At 48.5% G+C, this 22,068-nt stretch overlaps 3 protein-coding genes across 3 annotated transcripts; 1 reads left to right on the plus strand and 2 right to left on the minus strand.

Annotated features, from left to right (window-relative positions):
* The first annotated feature begins 635 nt into the window (after positions 1-635).
* LOC127321330 (dehydration-responsive element-binding protein 3) lies at positions 636-1,683 on the plus strand. Its single transcript, XM_051350355.2, has one exon. It carries the CDS (start codon positions 720-722, stop codon positions 1,425-1,427), a length of 708 nt encoding a protein of 235 aa, XP_051206315.1. The 5' UTR covers positions 636-719; the 3' UTR covers positions 1,428-1,683.
* A 9,349-nt stretch (positions 1,684-11,032) lies between these two features.
* LOC139833888 (uncharacterized) lies at positions 11,033-12,180 on the minus strand. The gene is made up of 3 exons (XM_071824256.1): positions 12,035-12,180; positions 11,564-11,932; positions 11,033-11,482 (listed from the first exon to the last, which is right to left on the minus strand). Exons 1-3 carry the CDS (start codon positions 12,161-12,163, stop codon positions 11,033-11,035), a joined length of 948 nt encoding a protein of 315 aa, XP_071680357.1. The 5' UTR covers positions 12,164-12,180.
* A 78-nt stretch (positions 12,181-12,258) lies between these two features.
* Positions 12,259-13,706, minus strand: LOC127321334 (uncharacterized). Its single transcript, XM_071824257.1, has 4 exons — positions 13,682-13,706; positions 12,877-12,991; positions 12,579-12,783; positions 12,259-12,483 (listed from the first exon to the last, which is right to left on the minus strand). The coding sequence occupies exons 1-4, from the start codon at positions 13,704-13,706 to the stop codon at positions 12,265-12,267; spliced, it is 564 nt and encodes a 187-aa protein (XP_071680358.1). The 3' UTR covers positions 12,259-12,264.
* Between the last annotated feature and the right edge of the window lie 8,362 nt (positions 13,707-22,068).

Raw genomic sequence — 22,068 nt, forward strand, 5'->3', positions numbered from 1 at the left:
AAAACAAAGCCTTCTTACCGTTGGAGATGTCATGCCACCGATGAGCCGTTCCTATGATAGCGTGGGTGTTGGCAAGCAGTAAAGCAATTACTCCCTTTTTTTATAGTATATAATTTGTATTCATGGTTTTAGTTTAAATTTAAACTAAAACCACAACAAGAATTGTGGAGCGGAATGAGTAACAAAAACAAAGGATTCTTTCACATTCACATTTCAGCCGCTTCCAGTTCGCTTAGGTCTCCGCCCTCGTGCTTTCTCACACGGTATGAATTCAAAGAGTACTTGAAATTTTGAAAAAGAAAAGGCAGCTTGTTACAAAACGCGGTCTTATCCTGGTTCTTGCAACGGTCACTGAAAATTTATCGGTTAGGTAGTAGTGGTCTTCCCTGGTTAACTACAGAAGAACGGAAACTTAGAGGCCACGAGATAATTAAACGTAGACCTCTAGAGTGAACAAGAGTGTTCCAGAGAGAGAATGACTGAATGGGGGAGAGGGGAGCGTTTGCTAACGCTGAGTAGACGGCCGCGACAAAGACGTACAGTACGTCGGTTCAGCCGTCACTGTCCATGGCGCTAACAACAGGCACTACAAAAGACGCCATGAGCTTCCATCCATTCAGCCATTTCCGTGATTCAGTCGCACACGACGAGTTAGGTACTGCACCCGCTGCATTTGCGGTGCACCGGTACCGTTGGGCTCGCTCTCGTCATTTTTTGCAATGCCGGACTCCGAGGTGACCAGCCCGGCATCGTTGTCCGCCTCGCCGCCGCTGTCGCCGACGAGCCGAGGCCTCGACAAGAGGAGGAGGGATGGCGCCGCCGGCCGGCACTCGACGTACCGTGGCGTGCGGATGCGGGCGTGGGGCAAGTGGGTGTCCGAGATCAGGGAGCCGCGCAAGAAGTCGCGCATCTGGCTGGGCACCTTCCCTACGCCGGAGATGGCGGCGCGCGCACACGACGCCGCCGCGCTCGTCGTGAAGGGCCCGGCCGCAGTCCTCAACTTCCCGGAGCTGGCCGCGTCGCTGCCGCGCCCAGCCTCTGCCGCACCCTACGACGTGCAGGCCGCGGCCGCGCGCGCCGCTGCCATGGACACGGGTACGGCGCCAATGCCGGCAGCGTCGACCTCGCCCGCGCGGCATCCTCCCGGTCAGATGTTCGGCCAGGCCGTCGACGACGAGCTGGAGGAGATCATCGAGCTGCCGTCCATCGACGAGGATATCGCGGCGGATCAGGTCGTGTTTGGGGCCACGTTCCCTGATCCCGGCGCCGAGCAGTGGTACGAGCCAGCGTGGCTGGAGCACGTCAGCGGCATTGGCTCACACGACGAGCTGGCCGTGTCCGGACTCGGGCTCGACCCGTATCAGTTCTTGGGGCAGCAGGATGGCATCGTCGCCTCCGGGTGCGGCGCGCTCTTGTGGAACCTGTAGGAAATTACTCGTACGTACTAAGTCCGTCCGTCACTCTCCCTCCTTTTGACTTGTGAATAGAGTTTCTTTCTGTGTTGTCTCAATCTCCTTTTTTCGCGAGCCAAGCCGCGCTCCGGATTCTGATTGTTTCTCCCACTTTTTTTTTTATGTTTACTTTTGTAACCTATGAAGCTACGATTATGAGGTAGTTGACACTCATGCCTCAGCACCTCAGTTCATAATTACTTCGCGTTCTAGATTTATTCAACGTTTTTGTTATCAGACACTTAGGAGAAAATGTAAATATGTACTATACAAATCTATATATCTTGCAAGTTGTTTTGTAAAATTTAATAGTACCACTTTTGGTTTTGGAACAGAAATCCGCCACATTTTTTCTAAGTTTTCACAAAAAGCACTAATCATACATTGATCCCGAATTTACGTGAAAACTGAAGGTGAGACACATTTTGTCAGCAGCCAATTTATGGATGTGGACGATATCCCACTTGTCAGCTCAATTCATAAAATAAAAATATTTGGAAAAAATAATGGGAATCTAAAAAACGTAAGTGTGAGGTTCGTCTCGGTCACCGCATTACGCCCCCACTCACACCGCCGCACTCCGACGACGCATGTCATCGCCGGCCCCCTCTTTGTGTTATGGGTTCGTGCAAAGCCCCACTCGCCCCAATCCATCGCTGGAATAGGGCTTTCCGAACCGCCGACCACCCACAGAGAACCAACTAGGTGTGACGAGCCTCCCACACCGCCCTAGCGAGCTCGGAGTCCACTGGAGCAACATCGTCCACGAGGCCAAGCCACGCACCGCCCTTGTTCTTCAATTTTGGTAACGCCTATTCGCACGAAGCTTCATGTGGGTAGGGGGGCGACATGGCTAGTATGTGAGCAGGGGCTAGGTTCGGGTGCAAAAAGTGGGCAGCAATGCTCATCATCTATCACACGCTTCAGGTAGGATGGGGTGATGCGCAGAGAGGAAGGAGAAGACCCTCCGTTTACGTTTTATTTTTATTATTGGAATTTTCCTTTTTTCATATGGGCTGTCTGATCAATAGTTCCACATCATCTTGGCAGGTGGGTCCCAAGTTTAATTCGCGTTTAGAGTAAAAAAACTCGAAAAAATCAGGAGGAATTTTAGGCTGGAATTTGGGGCATTTGGCCTTTGGCCATGGCCCATTATCAAATTCTGAAACTCACATGGCCCATTCCAAAATCAGTGGGGGCTAAAGTTTAGTCCCACATTGCTAGTTGGGAGAGAGTTGGAGTGATATATAAGGTGGGCTGTTCTAGTCCTAGTAAGTGAGTGAGAAGAGAGAGAGCCCTCGCGCACTCCTCCTCCTCCGCCGCCACGCCGCGCCGCGGGAATCTCGCCGAGCCGAGCTTATCTTTTTGCTGTTTAGGAAATTAATTGTGTAATCAATTTTGAGTCATTAACGGACGCGCACAAAGGCAGTTCTATGGTTTACGAACCTAGGCTGTTTTAGCGCCACAGATGCTAGACCTGAGGGGCCTCTCTCTGCAGAGGAGCAGGAAAAGTTTGAGAAGGTCGACGCCATGTTTAAGGCGGCCTTGTTCAGCATTCTTGGGACAACATTGTTGACCCATAAATGGCTTTCGACCATGGTAAAGATGCGTGGGATGCGCTCGAGGCCAAATTTGGGGTCTCGGACGCTGGCACTGAATTGTATGTCATGGAGCAATAGTATGACTACATGATGACTGATGAGCGCTCCGTGGTTGAGCAGGCTCATGAGATTCAGTCACTTGCCAAAGAACTCGAGCAGTTTAAGTGTACCTTACCGGATAAATTTGTGGCCGGTGGCATTATTGCCAAGCTTCCTCCTTCGTGGAGGAACTTTGCTACTTCTCTGAAACATAAGAGACAAGAGTTTTCCGTTTCGGATCTCATTGGCTCGCTTCATGTGGAAGAGAAGGCGAGAGCAAAGGACACACGCGCTCGTAGTTTTGAGGGAGGTTCTAGTGCCAATGTGGTACAGAAGAAAACCTTCCAATCTCACAAGTCTAAGAATAAGAACAATGGAAAAGGCAAGTTTGACGAGAAGAACAAAGCCTCTAACTCAACCAACTTCAAGAGGAAGACTCCTTATAAGAAGAAAGGGAACTGCCATGTTTGTGACGCTCCTGGACATTGGGCTCCTGATTGCCCAGAACGCCATGATCGGCGTGGGAACAGCGGCAAGTCCGCAAATGTTGTTATTGGTGTTGATACTGAGATGAAGGACGTTGGGTACGGTATTTCTCCTACTGTCCTTTCAGTATGTAATTCTCCTGATTGGTGGATAGACACCGGAGCCAATACACATGTATGTTCTGATGTCTCTATGTTTTCTTCTTATCAGGTCGCAAGGACTTGCTCCGTGCTGATGGGAAATGGCTCACGTGCTTCTGTTCGTGGTGTTGGTACGGTGGATCTGAAGTTTACTTCGGGAAAGACCATCCAGCTGAAGAATGTGCAGCACGTTCCCTCCATTAATAAGAATCTCGTTAGCGGTCGCTTTTATGTCGAGATGGTTTTAAGTTGGTTTTTGAGTCCAATAAAGTTGTAATTTCCAAGTGTGGACAATTTGTTGGAAAGGGTTATGTGTGCGGAGGCTTGTTCCGCTTATCTTTGTCAGACATATGTACTCAAATTATTAATCATGTTTGCAATGATAGTGAGTCCTACATTTGGCATTCACGACTTTGTCATATTAATTTTGGGTGCATGACGCGGCTAGCGAATATGAATATAATTCCGAAATTTGCTATTGTCAAGAAATCCAAGTGCCAAGTATGTGTGCAAGCTAAGCAACCACGTAAGTCTCACAAGACTGCGGAGGCAAGAGACTTGGCACCGCTGGAACTTATACATTCGGATCTTTGTGAAATGAATGGTGAATTGACAAAAGGAGGGAAAAGATACTTCATGACTTTAATTGATGACTCTACTCGATATTGTTATGTGTACCTCCTGAAATCTATAGATGAAGCTCTTAATTACTTCAAAATCTTTAAAGCTGAAGCAGAAAACCAACTTGATCGAAAGATCAAGCGGCTAAGGTCTGACCGTGGTGGAGAGTATTTTTCCAACGAGTTTGATTCTTTTTGTGCGGAACATGGTATTATCCATGAGAGGACGCCTCCCTATTCACCTCAGTCAAATGGGGTGGCCAAAAGAAAGAACCGTACTCTAACTGATTTGGTTAACACCATGTTAGATACATCGGGTCTATCCAAGGCATGGTGGGGGAGGCGATATTGACTGCATGTCATGTCCTAAACCGTGTCCCCACAAAGAACAAAACCATTACCCCATTTGAGGAATGGGAAAGGAAAAGGTTGAAACTCTCTTACCTACGAACTTGGGGCTGTATGGCGAAAGTAAATGTGCCAATACCCAAGAAGCGCAAGCTTGGACCAAAAACCGTGGATTGTGTTCTTCTGGGATATGCCTTTCATAGCATTGGCTACAGATTTTTGATAGTAAAATCTGAGGTATCCGATATGCATGTTGGTACAATTATGGAGTCGGATGATGCGACTTTCTTTGAGGACATCTTTCCTATGAAAGAAACGTCTAGCTCATCAATTCAGGAGATGCCCAGTTCATCTACTCAGGAATTATTTCCTGAACCTACCATGTCTAGAGAACACTTTGATAATCCTGTGGAGGATGACAATGAAGCTCCCAGAAGGAGCAAGAGACAGAGGACTGCAAAGTCCTTTGGACATGATTTCATTGTGTACCTCGTGGATGATACTCCCACTTCTATTTCAGAAGCCTATGCATCTCAGGATGCTGACTACTGGAAGGAAGCTGTCTGTAGCGAGATGGATTCCATCTTAGCCAATGAAACTTGGGAGGTTATTGATCGTCCTTATGGGTGCAAACCTGTAGGATGTAAATGGGTGTTCAAGAAAAAGCTTAGACCTGATGGTACTATTGAAAAGTACAAGGTACGTCTTGTGGCCAAGGGTTATACCCAGAAAGAAGGTGAAGATTTCTTTGATACATACTCACCTGTTGCCAGATTGACCACCATTCGAGTGCTACTATCCTTGGCTGCCTCACATGGTCTTCTCGTTCATCAAATGGATGTTAAGACTGCTTTCCTAAATGGAGAGCTTGAAGAGGAAATTTATATGGAGCAGCCTGATGGATTTGTAGTAGATGGTCAAGAAGGAAAGGTGTGTAAGTTACTGAAGTCTTTGTATGGGCTTAAGCAAGCACCTAAGCAGTGGCATGAGAAGTTTGAAAGAACTTTAACCGCTGAAGGCTTTGTTGTAAACGAAGCTGACAAGTGTGTATACTATCGCCATGGTGGGGGCGAGGGAGTTATTCTTTGTCTCTATGTCGATGACATATTGATATTCGGGACCAGCCTTACTGTGATTAAGGAGGTCAAGGAGTTCCTATCTCGTTGTTTTGAGATGAAGGACTTGGGAGTAGCTGATGTGATCTTAAACATCAAGCTGCTGAAGGATGACGATGGTGGGATTACATTGCTTCAGTCCCACTATGTGGAAAAGATTCTGAGTCGCTTCGGGTATAGCGACTGCAAATCTTCTCCAACACCTTATGATCCTAGTGTGATAATTCGTAAGAATAAAAGAGTTGCTAGAGATCAATTGCGATATTCGCAGATCATTGGCTCGCTCATGTATTTAGCCAGCGCCACGAGGCCTGACATCTCCTTTGCTGTAAGTAAACTCAGTCATTTTGTGTCTAGACCTGGAGATGTTCATTGGATGCTCTTGAGAGAGTTTTGCGCTATTTGAAAGGTACTGCGAGTTATGGCATTCACTATACTGGGTATCCAAGGGTACTTGATGGTTATAGTGATGCAAATTGGATATCCGATGCTGATGAGACTAAGGCCACAAGTGGTTATTTGTTTACACTTGGAGGTGGCGCTGTTTCCTGGAAGTCTTGCAAGCAGACCATCATTACGAGGTCAACTATGGAAGCAGAACTCACAGCATTAGACACAACCACTGTTGAAGCAGAGTGGCTTCGTGAGCTTTTGATGGACTTACCTGTGGTTGAGAAACCAATACCCGTTATTCCTATGAACTGTGATAATCAAACTGTGATCGTCAAAGTAAACAGTTCTAAGGATAATATGAAGTCATCAAGGCATGTGAAGAGGAGATTGAAAACTGTCAGGAAAATGAGAAACTCCGGAGTTATAGCGTTGGATTATATCCATACGTCTAGAAACCTGGCAGACCCCTTCACAAAGGGACTATCACGAAATGTGATAGAAAATGCATCGAGGGAGATGGGTATGAGACCCACACTATGAGCTGCCCACTGTGGTAACCCACTCTATGTGATCGGAGATCCCGTGAATTAGAGCTGGGAGACAAGCTGTTGGTCAGCTGAGAGGAGAGTATATATTCCTATAGCAATTTTACCACTCCATAAGATGCAATACTCTCCTAATCTGCATGGCAGGTTGATAATTATCTTAATGTGTTCTAAGTGGCTTATTTTAGCAAAGATGTTGTCCTGCAGAGCATCTTTTGAAGAACACACCTATATGAGTCTGATTGTTAAACGTCGCAATCTATGAGAGTTGGGTGCTCTCTAGTAAACTCATGAAAGGCCCTGGAGTATGACGTATAAGCTCCAAACCGCGAGGAAGCCTCGTGGCAGCCTAGTATCGGTCTAGGTTTTGTATGAAGCTAGTGCGCATAAAACTTGTAGTTCAAGGCATAGTCCACTATCCAAGTTGCAATCTAGTGTAATATGAAGCTTTAAGTGGAAGTTCAACTTAACAGTCCTCCACGACATACCGGTATATAAAACAATGTTCTGGAAACTTATTGATGAAATGTGCCAATGAGAGTTTGTGGGGGATTGCTGGAATTTGGGGCATTTGGCCTTTGGCCCATGGCCCATTATCAAATTCTGAAACTCACATGGCCCATTCCAAAATCAGTGGCAGCACTAGTGGGGGCTAAAGTTTAGTCCCACATTGCTAGTTGGGAGAGAGTTGGAGTGGTATATAAGGTGGGTTGTTCTAGTCCTAATAAGTGAGTGAGAAGAGAGAGAGCCCTCGCACACTCCTCCTCCGCCGCCCGCCTCGCCACGCCTCGCCTCGTCACGCCACGACGCGCCGCGGGTGGCGGGAATCTCGCCGAGCCGAGCTTAACTTTTTGCTGTTTGGGAAATTAATTGTGTAATCAATTTTGAGTCATTAACGGACGCGTTACTCAGCCGTTTTGCCTTCCGGTTTTTCTGGATCGTGGTTGTGCTGACTCGGACGTGGGCTGCGCCCCACGACCTTCCCGGACCGCACTACATAAGGCTCTGCGCAACCCTAGCCGCCAGTACTAGACGCATATGCGACTACCTGTTTCCAGTTCTTTGCGCCGCCGCCTTTGTCTTCCTCATCCCGTCCGTCGGCGTGCACCGACTGCCGGGACAGTAGGCCTCCGGAACCCTGCCTCTCGTGAACCTGTACGGGTGAGGGGCAATCAGGTTTTTGGGGAGCGCTCCGGCGCGACTACTGGCATCACGACGTCGTCATCGGACGACGAATTCCTCCACAACGACAACTTCTTCCCGGACCTCAGCGACTTCTTCGACAACCTCAACATGGGCGACAACGACGCTGCTGCGAAGTATGTGATCTTGTCGTTTCTCTTTCAATCTCTGTTAGAGTTTCTTCTTCTAGTTTCTGTGGTAGATGCGATCAGTTTGTCTTGTTTTCATGTGATCTATTCATCTACCTTACTAGTCTGCCTGATTAGTTTATTTGTTATTTTCATAGTCATGATTTATCAATTACTCGTACGGATTATTTCATATGGATATTTTCTTATATTTCCAACATTTTATCCCTAAATGTAAAATGATACCAAAATAAAAAATTAGCTAGAAAAATGGTCATTTTATATAGGCTATCAACTCTTCAGAATTTTGATGATGCATCTGTGACACGACAAATATCTGCCCATGCACGACTATGCATTCACGACAAATATCTTGGGTGTCATCTAACGACGCGAACGCTACATGCACCACATGTGCAGCACTACTTGGTATGCTTCCATCCACGAACGTGTAATAACAATATGAATCTGTTATTGATTGCTTCTGGCCATATATATAGGTTTTTAGTTCCTGTTAATTAATCGTCGTTAGCTACAGCTGATGCGATGGACGATTCGACGGTAAGTAAAGGTGGTTGGCTAGCAAGTACGTTCTAGCTACACGTAGTGTGCATGCGATCAGCTCAACATCAGCTGCAGTACAGATCGACGCTATCTCCAGGCATCGAAGAGACCGGCGAGGGGCCGGCCGGCTGCATGTACATGCCGGTCATGTCAGTCAACTCGCGTCTGTGTAGCTACTGACATGACCCGCCAACACTAATTTGACAATATTAAGTTTCTAGAAGGCCAGTAAAAGACTTATGATACCATCAAGAATCTTGTAAAATTTAAACTTCTAAGTGATTTACTACATTCATCCTAAAATATAAGACGTTTGTGTAGACAATTTTAGCCCACCAAACATTTTATATTTGAGGACAGAGAACTGTGACAACGATTTATGACATGCATGTCTTTACCCACAGTTTTTGTTTGAAGAGATCTTCAAATTTAGATCTCATGTGGCTATGTTTTAATGAACTGATGATGTATGAAGTTGTCATGATCTTAATAATAAGGTTGCCACCCAGTTGTACGGAGTATGTTACAACCTTGATAATTAAAGTGCCTAATTTTTTTTTATCAAAATGCCCTGGTTATAGCGGATTGTGAATCGGACAGCAGGCTTGAGCAACACATCATTTCTCGTTCATAAGTCACATTTTACTAGATGGACCCAGCGCGCTCTGCAGCGCCGTCCTCCGGTAACAACATCTAGTTTTTATGGCGTGCTTGTTCCTTTGTCATCAGGTATACGGTTTTGTTACAAATTCAACGAAGAGAAGGCATTGGAGGTGATGATTCCGACATTAGAGAGGAACTCTAGCTTTGAGACAAAGGATCTCAACTGGTGGAATAAACCCTGTTCTAATCACTTCAATTCGTGTGTTGGGTAGCGTCCGGCAATGGGAAAGAGGGCTGAAGATCTCAACAGAAGGATCTGTGTGATTGAGCAGATCGTTGAATAGTATCAATGTGTGTTCTGATTGTCTCTGTGGTTAGAAATTTTTTTTTTGGTGTTCAGTAGGAGTTGGCAGGTTGCATAGAGAGTTTGCAATGTGTTGCTGTAACTTAGCTTGTTGTGATGACTTTTTTTTTTGCTGGAACTTAGCTTGTTGTTGTGATGACTGCTTTGGCTGTATCTTCTGAAGATTGTGGTGTTGCACTATTGTTATTATTTTTCAGCTGTTGTCTTTGACGATTGCATGTATGCTTTATACCTTCCAGTTCTTCCTAGCAGCCATTTTCGTGCGATCTACTATAATAAATGTTATGTTGATTGCCTTTGATTCGTACGTATAGCCTTTTGTTTTGATGGGTGAGGCTGTTAATTCGCGGGCAGAGTAGGATAAAAGCATTTCGAAGCTACAATTATGGAAAGAGGTGGATACATACAATTACGGAAAGAGGTGGATACATGCAAGCTTTCAGCAGAAGATTCCGTTGGCCTTGTCTTTGATGATTTAGTCATTATTAAGAATGATCGACATATTTTCTTATGGCTATCTTCTAATCTTCTGTATGTCTGTGGACATGCAAAGCAGGCTTTATATCAAGGCATATGAAGGTTAGAAAGGAAGGCATTCTTAGAGAATTGTTAAGTGTAAGGTAGCTTGAGTCTGCAGAACTTTGAATAAATGATATAAAGAGAAAACTGAAAGTGGGATTTGGAAACAGTGAAATATCACTACGGGAGAAACAGGCGTTGCCGTGCGACCGATCGCACGGCAAAGAGCCTATTTTGCTCGGCAAAGGCTTTGCCGTGCGTCGACGCACGGCAACGTCTGCACGGCATAGTCTCCGACGGCAAAGACAACATTGCCGTGCGCCTGACCAACATGCCCGGCAAAGGGCTTTTCCGTGCGCGCGTTGCGTTGCCGTGCGGCAGCCGCTTTGCCGTGCGAGCCATCGTTGCCGTGTGTGCGCCTCGTTGCCGTGCGGCTGTTCTTTGCCGTGCGGCAGATTCTTTGCCGTGCGGCCACCCTTTGCCGTGCGGCAACACTTTGCCGTGCGGCCACACTTTGCCGTGCGGCCACGCCCCAGCACGCACGGCAAAACTCCCTCCAGGCACGCACAGCAGCATACCAGGTCTACAGGCTTGCGCCACGTGGCGCCTTTGCCTTGTGTATGCACACGGCAAAGTGACCAAATGTCCTTTGCCGTGTGCATACACACGGCAAAGGCCCCTGGTTTTTTCATTTTTTTCTGTTTTTCTTTAACCCCTGCATTTCAAAATTGCATTTCACAAATATATAACATATACAACATATATATTCACCATAGCATCACCAAACACATGAACAACACCACAAATACATCGAGCACACATAGTTTATGCATAACAAGTGCAATGTCCACAAATACATCAACACACATCAAGTACAAGTACAATCCATAACAAGTGTAATGTCCACAAATCCATCAAGACCATGCCATCAACCTTATTGTCCTCCTCCGCTTCCGCCGGCCTCATCGCCATTTCCTTGTGACATATTATCTATAAGGTTGATGGAATGAACATTTGCATTTGCATTTGCATATTGAACACTTGAACAAGTACAAGTAGCGGGTTGGGCACAAGAGGACTCACCGAGGTTCATGCTCCGGATGATGTTCATGTTGTTGACGGTGATAGGTGTCCCCGGGGTATGAGTGGGCGGTGGCGGCATCCACGGCAGGGAGGAAGGTGGAGGAGGAAGACTCCCCGGTGGAGAAGACAGAGCCGTCTGGCTCATCAGCCAGCTCATCTGTGCCTGCTGCTGCTGCATCATCTGCTGCTGCTGTTGCATCTGCTGCATCATCTGTGTCTGCTGCTGCTGGTACTGCAGAATCTGCTGCTCCATCTGCGCCCTTTGCTCCTGGGCCGCCTGCTCCTTCGCTGCCATCTCCTCCTACGTTGTGTTGCCGCGATGTCATTAACATTTCAATGGAAAGCATGTAAAGGAAATGTAGAGACCCGAGGAAGAACATACCCGTAACCGCTCGACAGCTAGATCCGAAGCCCGTGGCCGGGGCTCTACCTCAGGCTGGCCGCTCTTACGACCACGACGGATCTGGCGGAGAGAGGGAACCCTCGCTGGGTCGACGCACCCGTCACCAAACCATAGGCGGCCATGCTTCAAGCCTTCTCCCGCAAGCACCGCGACCTCAGGGTCAAAGTCCTCGGCCTCTGGATTGGCGTCCTCGCCGTACTTCTGCTTGAACTTGGAGACATACGACGTGCACTGGGTCTCGGATTGCGGGTTAACCCACACGGACCCCGTCTCAGGATCAGGCGTCTTCCTTTGCTTCATCTTCTTTAGCACGGCAAAGACGTTAGGCTTCGCTCCTGTCCTGACTTCCTGCAAAAGAGAACATGTAATTGAGTGAAGTGACACACCCTTGCGGAGTTAACAAATATATAACATGAATTCAAAGAATGAAGGAACCATTAATTTGCTCACCTCCTTCTGCAGGTGAAGAGAGATGGGGATGCTGCCTTGGATATGCGATCCACCTTGCATCTCTGCCCGCTTCGCCTTGCCCTCCTCGTGCTTCTTGAGGTACTGGGGGCATGTCCACCACATGACCATCGCACGAAAGCACCTATCGTCGTTGCCGACGTAATGAGGAGGGTTCTACATGCACAAGGTAAACCCATTATGGTAAAATAAACTACATGGCGATAAAGAAATCAATAACACATAAATGCAAATACCTGCAAGTACTGCCACGGCTGCATGAGCGTGTCGCGAGCGTCCTCCTTACTCATGTGGACGAAGCGGTCGGCGTGCCAGTCGCGGACGCATTGAATACGTGCCTCGTAGTGCATGCCAGTCACCCTCTTCCTTGCAAGCTGGTGTAGGACATCATCGCATGCATTCTCCTTGCCCTCGGCCCTCTTGAAGTATTTCTGCAACCATGCACATAGGTAAAACAAGGGGCATTAGTGCAATTATTGTGAACCAAGGAGAGTGTATGAATGGTAAGAAGTCAAAAGTCACGTACCCAGAATTTGGCAACAACCATATCCGCCGCGGTGCCGCGGCCAAGAGGATCTTCCGCGAGGCTGTAGTGCGCCCACCTCCAAGCTACGTCGCAGCCACCAGTAGGGAAATTGACTATCCCAGGGAAATACCATCTAAGTAGGCCCCCAAGGATGTTCGAGTACCCACGTGGCGGTCTCTGCGTCGGGTCTTCAAACTGGAACGAGCTGCACCATGAAACGACAACATCAATATGTATGTGATAATAATTTTGATAATGACAAAATTGCGATAACGAAATGCCAAAAATTAACATGTACCTCCTTCCATAGGGCACAAGAACAACGTGCCTGTAGCGCCAGCTCTTCAGCGAGGGGAGCTGTGTTATCCCACGCCGATATGGCTTCCTATCACGTGGCCTCAGCCTCTCCACAGCTGGAACGTGCGGTAATCCTCCGGCTCACACCACTCTAGGCTTGGATCAGGATCGAACACTAAGTTCCCCAACCCCTCATCCTCCGAGAGGTCCTCCTCGTCCCCCTCCTCCTCCTGGTCCTCCCCACCCCCCTCCTCCTCCTGGTCCTCCCCACCCACCTCCTCCTCCTGGTCCTCCCCACCCCCGTGGTGCTCCTGGTCCTCCTCCTCGTCATCATCATCGGCTGCGGGAGGGGGGCTAGGACTAGGAGTGAGTACCCGCGTCGCATTCTTCCTACGCGGCCGCCCGTGGGAGCGACAGGAGGGGGGCTAGGAGGGGGGGTAGTAGCTCGGCCCCGCCTCGAAGTCCCTACACCTACCAAGTCCTTGAGCTTCTTTTTAAGACCGCCACCCCTTTTTTTTGGCGGCATGCTTCAATCACCTGCAAACACAAATGAAGAGAGTGGTTTATTAGTACGCAATATTGTAAAGAGATAAATATTAGTGAAAGCAACAGAAATATAAGTAGATGAACATTAATGAAAGCAACAAATAATGCAAAAGGATGAACATTAATTAATTAGTGGAAGCAACAAATAGCTACCATAGAGTTCTCTCAAACATAGCACGGAGTTCTTACAAATAACCTAGCTAGACAATCTCTATTACACGGAGTTATTACAAATAGGCTAGCCTCACAATTACTACTACATAGATCGATGCTTTGTGTCGCCATCCGTGATTGGACCGCGTGTCTCCTCATCGTCATCGGCTCGGCGAACCAATAATCATCAATGAAACCTGGAGGTGGTCCATCTGCATCGAGGTCAATCCCTGCTTTGAACGCCTCGAGCAAACTCAGGTCTTCCGGGGCACAGACATCCTCAGCTTCATCTTCTGCATTGTCTCCATCCATGCCCGCGTCTTCTTGTTCATCGTCTACGACCATGTCATCGATAGTCGGCAAGCCGATTGTGAAATGGCCGGGGAGCCCTTCTTCCTGATAAAACTCGACACTCCTTGCTGAGGGGTCTACGCGGCGGTAATCGTCCTTGTTTGGCGGGGGCGGCCTATTGCGTGAAGGCACCGTCATCACAACATCCCATCCATGTAGACGTTTTGTCGGGTTTCTGCATGCGTACGGGAGATAGAATACTTGAAAGGCCTGGGTTGCCAAGATGTACACATCCTCTCCCTTATAAACGGAGTTCCTTTCAACTTCGACCAACCGAATTTCAGGATCCCGTCTCACCCGACGTGGGTCAAACCAATGGCATTTGAAGACGACGGGATTTAGCCCTTTGTGAAACCCGTAATTCAGCTCGTATATACCCTCGACTCTTCCATAGTAATGGAGCCCATCATCACCTTGACATACCACCCCACTATTTATTGTCTTCGCGTTGGGCCGGCTTGTTGTGTATTGATGGGTCTGGAAGCGATACCCGTTCACGTCATAGGAGTTGAACGCTTCTACGGAATGGTCAAAGCCCCTAGCAATTTTTCTTAGCTCTGACTTCATCTCTTTGTCAGTTTTTGCCTACAAGTTTAGCACAAGAAGTTTAGAACGAGAAATGACCGATAAATGTCGGAAGTGCTAGCTAATTTGGATAGAATAGTACCAAATTACAAAACCAGCTACTGAAACCGAAACCGCCTCCCTTATCGAAAATTTGCTTGGATTCTTCCGGGGTAGGCTCCTGTGGGTATTCTTCCAATGTATAGCCTTGAATTTCCTATACCGATGAAAAGAGGAAGAGTTAGCCACGAACATACGAGTGAATGTTTGCGAATAATTAAATGGTTCGCACTTACTCGATGTACGGCTTCACTTCGACCATGGTGTTTAAGACATACGAGTGGATCAAGGTCCGCTCATGTAGGTCCGTTCTGTACGGCTTCGAGCCACTTGACTTGCCACCAAGCCCCACGAAGATGCTAAGCTTGGGTACTTCTTCATTGTTGGCGGCATTGTAACGGAGGACCGGGTTGTGCTTTGTGGGAATGTTGGGATCATAGTGCTTAGTGGTGAAGTTTGCCACCTCCACGTTCAGGACTGCCTCGGCTATGGATGCTTCGATCTTGCATTTATTGCCAGTCATTTGACGAAGCTTTTGTGTTTCTCTCTCGGGACCAAACTGCCAACGGCCCCAATTCGGGCCCCCCTTTAAGCACTCCTCCGCGAGGTGCAGGATCATGTGTTGCATCGGATTAAAAAACCCTGGAGGAAAGATCTTCTCCAGATCGCAAAGCAACACGGGTGCCTCTTCATCCAGCTTCTCAATCACTTTAGTGTCTAACTCCCTAGCACAAATCTGGCGGAAGAAAAAACTCAACCTCGCTAGCACTCGCCAAGTCTTCTCAGGGACATAGCCTCGAATCATCACCGGCATTATCCGCTCAAGCCATATGTGGTAGTCATGACTCTTCAGTCCTTGTACTCGCAGCGTTTCAATGTTCAGGCCCCTCATCTAGTTGGCTGCGAACCCATCGGGGAAAAACAAGGAGTCCTTCATCCATTGGAAGACCTCCCTTTTTTGGGCCTTTGTGAGGCAGAACGGAGCGTGTGGCTTAGTCCAAGTTTTTTTGGCACCATTAGGTGGCTGCATGTTCAACTCCGGCCTATCACACCACATTTCTTGATCAATTCGAGCCTTTATGTTATCCTTCGTCTTCTCAGTGTCCACAATCGTGCTCCAAATGGCTTCACTGATATTCTTCTCGGTGTGCATTACATCAATGTTATGCGGGAGCTCGAGAAACTCAAAGTAAGGGAGCTTCCATAAGCACGGCTTGTGAGTCTATTGGTGTGTCTCCCCATATCCTAAGAACCCATTCCCATCAGGGCTAGGCTGAAGAGCATCTAACTCGGCCTTGATTTCCGTTCCGGTCTTCGGAATTGGCTTCGGGCCACGGACAACACGGCCTTTCTTGAAACTCTTTACATCACTCCTGTATGCATGCCTCCGCTCAAGGAACTGTCGAGCTTCATCAAAGCATGAATACTTGCCTCCCTTGTTTAGCCAGAAGAAAGTCACGGCCTGTCTGCACTGTGGGCAAGGCCACTTCCCATGTGTACACCACCCGCAGAACAAAGCACGTCTTTGGCGGGTCATGCAGGGACGTGTGGTACCACACATACATATCGAAGTACTCCTTCTTTGATGCGTCATATGTTCGGATCCCGCGACCTTCCCAGCCACGAACCAAGTCATCCACCAGCGGTTCCAGGTACACATTCATGTTCTTGCCCGGGTATTTGGGCCCTGGGATTATCATCGACACAAACATGTTCTCTGATCTCATGCAGACACCAGGGGGGAGGTTCATGGGAATAACAAACACTGGCCAACAACTGTATACTGTAGCCGACATACCATATGGATTGAACCCATCGGTTGATATCGCAACTGCTACGCTCCTCGGGTCACCTGCTTTCAGTGGAAATTTCTTCACAAAGTTCTTCCATGCAGTACCATCCGACGGATGTATCATCTTGTCGGTGTATCTGTTTCCTTCCACGGCCCACCTCATCTGCTGGGCAGTATCCTCGGTCATGAAGAGCCGCTGGATCCTCGGTAGAACTGGAAGATAGCGGAGGATATTCTTGGCAACCGTGGTCTGCCTCTTCTGACCATCACCATTGCGGTCTACCTCAAAGTACCTAGAGGAATTGCATTTGATGCAATAATTTGTGTCAGCGTGCTCCTCTCTGAATAGCATGCATCCCTTTGGACAAGCGTGTATCTGCTGAGATGACATCTTAAGGTCACTGAGCAATTTGGTCGAATAGTAGAAGTTTTGCGGCAAGAGGTGCCCTTTCGGTAGAAGGCTGCCTACGATGACCAGAAGTTCATCGAACCCATCTCTGCACAAGTTCCTATGGCACTTCAAGGCCATAAGGCGAGCGATGGCATCTAGTTGGGTAACCTCTGTATTTTCATGTAGGGGTTTCTGCGAAGCAAACAGAGCCTCATAATACTCCTTTGTGTTTTCCTCCGGGTCCTCACTTGTCTCCGCATCCTGAGGTGTCTCCACCTCTACATGAGAGCTTTCAGGCACATTACCATTAGCCAAGTTTTCTAAGCACCTATCAAAACCAGTGTCATATTCCCCCCTAGGTTGAATCTGCCGCACCTCCTTACTAGCACGTTTAATTGCCGTTTCTCCAAGGTAAGTCCAAATCCTGTAGGACGGTGTGAACCCAAACTTGATCAGGTGCATACTCATAGTTTCCTTGTCCTGTGCCTTTCGGTTAGCGCACTTACTACAAGGGCACCAAACACTTATAGGTCTGCTAGGGATGGCAAACGCCCTATCCACAAACTGCTCGGTCTTTTCTCCCATTCATCAGTATAGTCCCACTGACTGATTCTGCCATCGTACATCCAGCCACGATTATCCATCCTCTAATCAGCAACAAAACAAACGAACATAGCATTTATATATCAAATACGAAATAAATGCATCATATATTTATTTATTTTACGCGTGCATCAACCTGAAACTCTACTAGGTGGGCTCCTAGCAGCCGCCGGATCCGTAGATTGAGTACGTTCTCCCAGCTCTACCCCGATCCAAGACAGAATTTCGGCAGCACCTCCCCGCTGCTCTCCCGATACACGTCTCGGCAAAAAGCCGAGAGGGGTGTGCATTCGGAGAACAACGGGGAGGCGCTACCGAAATCCTGTCTCGGATCGGGGTAGAGCACGGAGAACGTACCCAACTACGCATCCGCCGGCTGTCCCGATAAATGCCGTAAGAGTTACGGTTCATAATATGCGAGACCACTAATGCATATTTATCCGCGTAACCCTTACGGTCGGGAAGAGACACCTAGGTATCGCGACAGACTTGGTGATCTAGACACAAAAAAAACCTAGGTACATGTAAAGCTGGGAGGGCCGGAGATTTATACCCTAGACGCGTGAGAGAATCGTCGAAGAAGATTTGGGACACCGCCCCCCGTCAAACACCCCCACGACGCCGCCCCCCGTGTCCACCTCAAAGCTTCACCTGCATAGCGAGAAAATAAAATTGTCATGCAAGTGAACATGAAATCCCCTAAATAAAATCATCTATACAATAAAATCATCTACACTAAAATCCGGCGAGCACGTCCGGCGAGCCGGAGAGCTTCTTGTCGCCCGCCGTGGTTGTTGAGCAAGAGGCCAAGAGCATGTATACACACGAGGTGAACACCTTGACTACATTTTGCTGCACCCTCACGGCTGCCTTTTCTCATTCATCAATGCAACATATATACACACGAGGTAGGCACTTCTCACATGCCACTCATGCCACTCTTTGACCCACTACTCCACTAACATGCACTAACTATCCCTACTAACCATGGGCATCTCAACTTCTCACCGCGTCGCACGGCAGCCTGGCATCTCGCCTCTTTCGCCCACACAGCCGAAGCATCATTGGCATACCTATACTTCCCTAGATCGCCTAAACTACATGCAATGCTTGAATAAAAACATGTAGATACATGGAATCAAGATTAAGACTAAGAACCTTACATATGCAGGGGCTCGGGAGGACTGCACTGCGTGCGCGCAAGGCGGCGACGGCGTGGGGGAGGACTGCAGGAGGTGGCCGGGGGAAGGGGCTGCGGCGGCGTGGTCATGGGGCCGGGCAGCGGCGGCTGGGAGGAGCAGGAGGTGGCGGCGACGGCGTGGGGGAGGACTGCCGTAGGTGGCCGGGGGAAGGGGCTACGGCGGCGTGGTCGTGGGCCGGGCAGCGGCGGCTGGGAGGAGCAGGAGGTGGCGGCGGCGTGGTCGTGGGGGCCGGGGAGGAGCAGCAGGTGGCGGCGGCGTGGTCGTGGGGCCGGGCAGCGGCGGCGCACAGGAGGAGCAGCAGGTGGCGGCGGAGTGGTCGTGGGGCCGGGCAGCGGCGGCGTGGTCGAGGTGGCGGCGGCGGCGTGGTCGAGGTGGCAGCGGCGTCGTGTGTGGGGAGGTCGATGCGGCGGCGTCGTGTGCGTGGAGGATGGGGAGAAGGTTTTCTGGCTCAGGACGTCCCGACACCGCGCCTTATCCTCACTCTTTGCCGTGCGGCCTTCTTTGCCGTGCGGCAAAGAACCTTTGCCGTGCGGGGCATCTTTGCCGTGCGCAGGACTGCCTTTGCCGTGCGGCAGAATTTTTTTTTATTTTTACCACTTCTATAACACTAAGAATTTTATTTGTAAATTATCAATAACATTAAGTTTTATTTGTAAATTATATTAAACTTGTTTTTCAAAATGTGTATTATTTAATACTATATGTTTCATGTTTTTCAAGAAATGTGTGATTAACCATAACCCTAACCCTAACCCTAAATCCTAACCCATTGATCTAGCCACATTAATCATAACCCTAACCCTAAATCATATAACCCTAAATCATATAACCCTAAATCATAACCCTAACCCTAAACCCTAACCCTAAATCCTAACACATTAATACTTAACCATAAATCCTAACACATTAATACTTAACCATGCATCATAAACCCTAACTCTAACCCTAAACCCTAAACCTATACCTAACCATAAATACTTACCCTTTAACCTAAATCTTTGGTTCTCCATGTGTATATGTACTAAACAAACCTAAAAGAATGAAAAGTTACATTGGTGCACTCTCGCGCGGAGAAATCTAGGGGGGTAGACCCGCCGGGGCACGCGTTCCGCTGTTTTGGGGGGAGGAGGGGGATAACGACCGCCGGAGCACCGGAACCCCACCAAACCTTGCATGTGGACCTATGATATGTGTCAAAGTGTGATGCAAGGTGTAATGGTGCAAAAGTAGCTCCCCTAAACCCTAAACCCTAAAGCGGGAGGCTTGAGCCCTAAACCCCTCTAAATCCCTAAACCACGACGCCGGAGCTGCAGAACCATGCATCATAAACCCTAACCCTAACCCTAAACCCTAAACCTATACCTAACCATAAATACTTACCCTTTAACCTAAACCCTAGCCCTAGCCCCTAAACCCTAGCCCTAACCCTACACCTAACCCTAACCAGTAGACCAGGCACACCGTCGATCGTGTGATAATGGCTCTAGCTGCGGGTATATGTGCCAAAGGGTCCCAATCTTTGGTTCTCCATGTGTATATGTACTAAACAAACCTAAAAGAATGAAAAGTTACATTGGTGCACCCTCGCGCGGAGAAATCTAGGGGGGTAGACCCGCCGGGGCACACGTTCCCGCTGTTTTGGGGGGAGGAGGGGGATAACGACCGCCGGAGCACCGGAACCCCACCAAACCTTGCATGTGGACCTATGATATGTGTCAAAGTGTGATGCAAGGTGTAATGGTGCAAAAGTAGCTCCCCTAAACCCTAAACCCTAAACTGGGGAGGCTTCGAGCCCTAAACCCCTCTAAATCCCTAAACCACGACGCCGGAGCTGCAGAACCATGCATCATAAACCCTAACCCTAACCCTAAACCCTAAACCTATACCTAACCATAAATACTTACCCTTTAACCTAAACCCTAGCCCTAGCCCCTACACCCTAGCCCTAACCATACAACGAAACCTAACCGTTAGACCAGGCACACCGTCGATCGTGTGATAATGGCTCTAGCTGCTGGTATATGTGCCAAAGGGTCCCAATCTTTGGTTCTCCATGTGTATATGTACTAAACAAACCTAAAAGAATGAAAAGTTACATTGGTGCACCCTCGCGCGGAGAAATCTAGGGGGGTAGACCCGCCGGGGCACACGTTCCGCTGTTTTGGGGGGGAGGAGGGGGATAACGACCGCCGGAGCACCGGAACCCCACCAAACCTTGCATGTGGACCTATGATATGTGTCAAAGTGTGATGCAAGGTGTAATGGTGCAAAAGTAGCTCCCCTAAACCCTAAACCCTAAACTGGGGAGGCTTCGAGCCCTAAACCCCTCTAAATCCCGAAACCACGACGCCGGAGCTGCAGAACCATGCATCATAAACCCTAACCCTAACCCTAAACCCTAAACCTATACCTAACCATAAATACTTACCCTTTAACCTAAACCCTAGCCCTAGCCCCTAAACCCTAGCCCTAACCCTACACCTAACCCTAACCAGTAGACCGGGCACACCGTCGATCGTGTGATAATGGCTCTAGCTGCGGGTATATGTGCCAAAGGGTCCCAATCTTTGGTTCTCCATGTGTATATGTACTAAACAAACCTAAAAGAATGAAAAGTTACATTGGTGCACCCTCGCGCGGAGAAATCTAGGGGGGTAGACCCGCCGGGGCACACGTTCCGCTGTTTTGGGGGGAGGAGGGGGATAACGACCGCCGGAGCACCGGAACCCCACCAAACCTTGCATGTGGACCTATGATATGTGTCAAAGTGTGATGCAAGGTGTAATGGTGCAAAAGTAGCTCCCCTAAACCCTAAACCCTAAACCGGGGAGGCTTCGAGCCCTAAACCCCTCTAAATCCCTAAACCACGACGCCGGAGCTGCAGAACCATGCATCATAAACCCTAACCCTAACCCTAAACCCTAAACCTATACCTAACCATAAATACTTACCCTTTAACCTAAACCCTAGCCCTAGCCCCTAAACCCTAGCCCTAACCCTACACCTAACCCTAACCAGTAGACCAGGCACACCGTCGATCGTGTGATAATGGCTCTAGCTACTGGTATATGTGCCAAAGGGTCCCAATCTTTGGTTCTCCATGTGTATATGTACTAAACAAACCTAAAAGAATGAAAAGTTACATTGGTGCACCCTCGCGCGGAGAAATCTAGGGGGGTAGACCCGCCGGGGCACGCGTTCCGCTGTTTTGGGGGGAGGAGGGGGATAACGACCGCCGGAGCACCGGAACCCCACCAAACCTTGCATGTGGACCTATTATATGTGTCAAAGTGTGATGCAAGGTGTAATGGTGCAAAAGTAGCTCCCCTAAACCCTAAACAAAAAAAAGGGGAGGCTTCGAGCCCTAAACCCCTCTAAATCCCTAAACCACGACGCCGGAGCTGCAGAACCATGCATCATAAACCCTAACCCTAACCCTAAACCCTAAACCTATACCTAACCATAAATACTTACCCTTTAACCTAAACCCTAGCCCTAGCCCCTAAACCCTAGCCCTAACCCTACACCTAA

Source organism: Lolium perenne, chromosome 7 (genome assembly GCF_019359855.2).
Source record: "Lolium perenne isolate Kyuss_39 chromosome 7, Kyuss_2.0, whole genome shotgun sequence".
NCBI classification, from domain to species: Eukaryota; Viridiplantae; Streptophyta; class Magnoliopsida; order Poales; family Poaceae; genus Lolium; species Lolium perenne.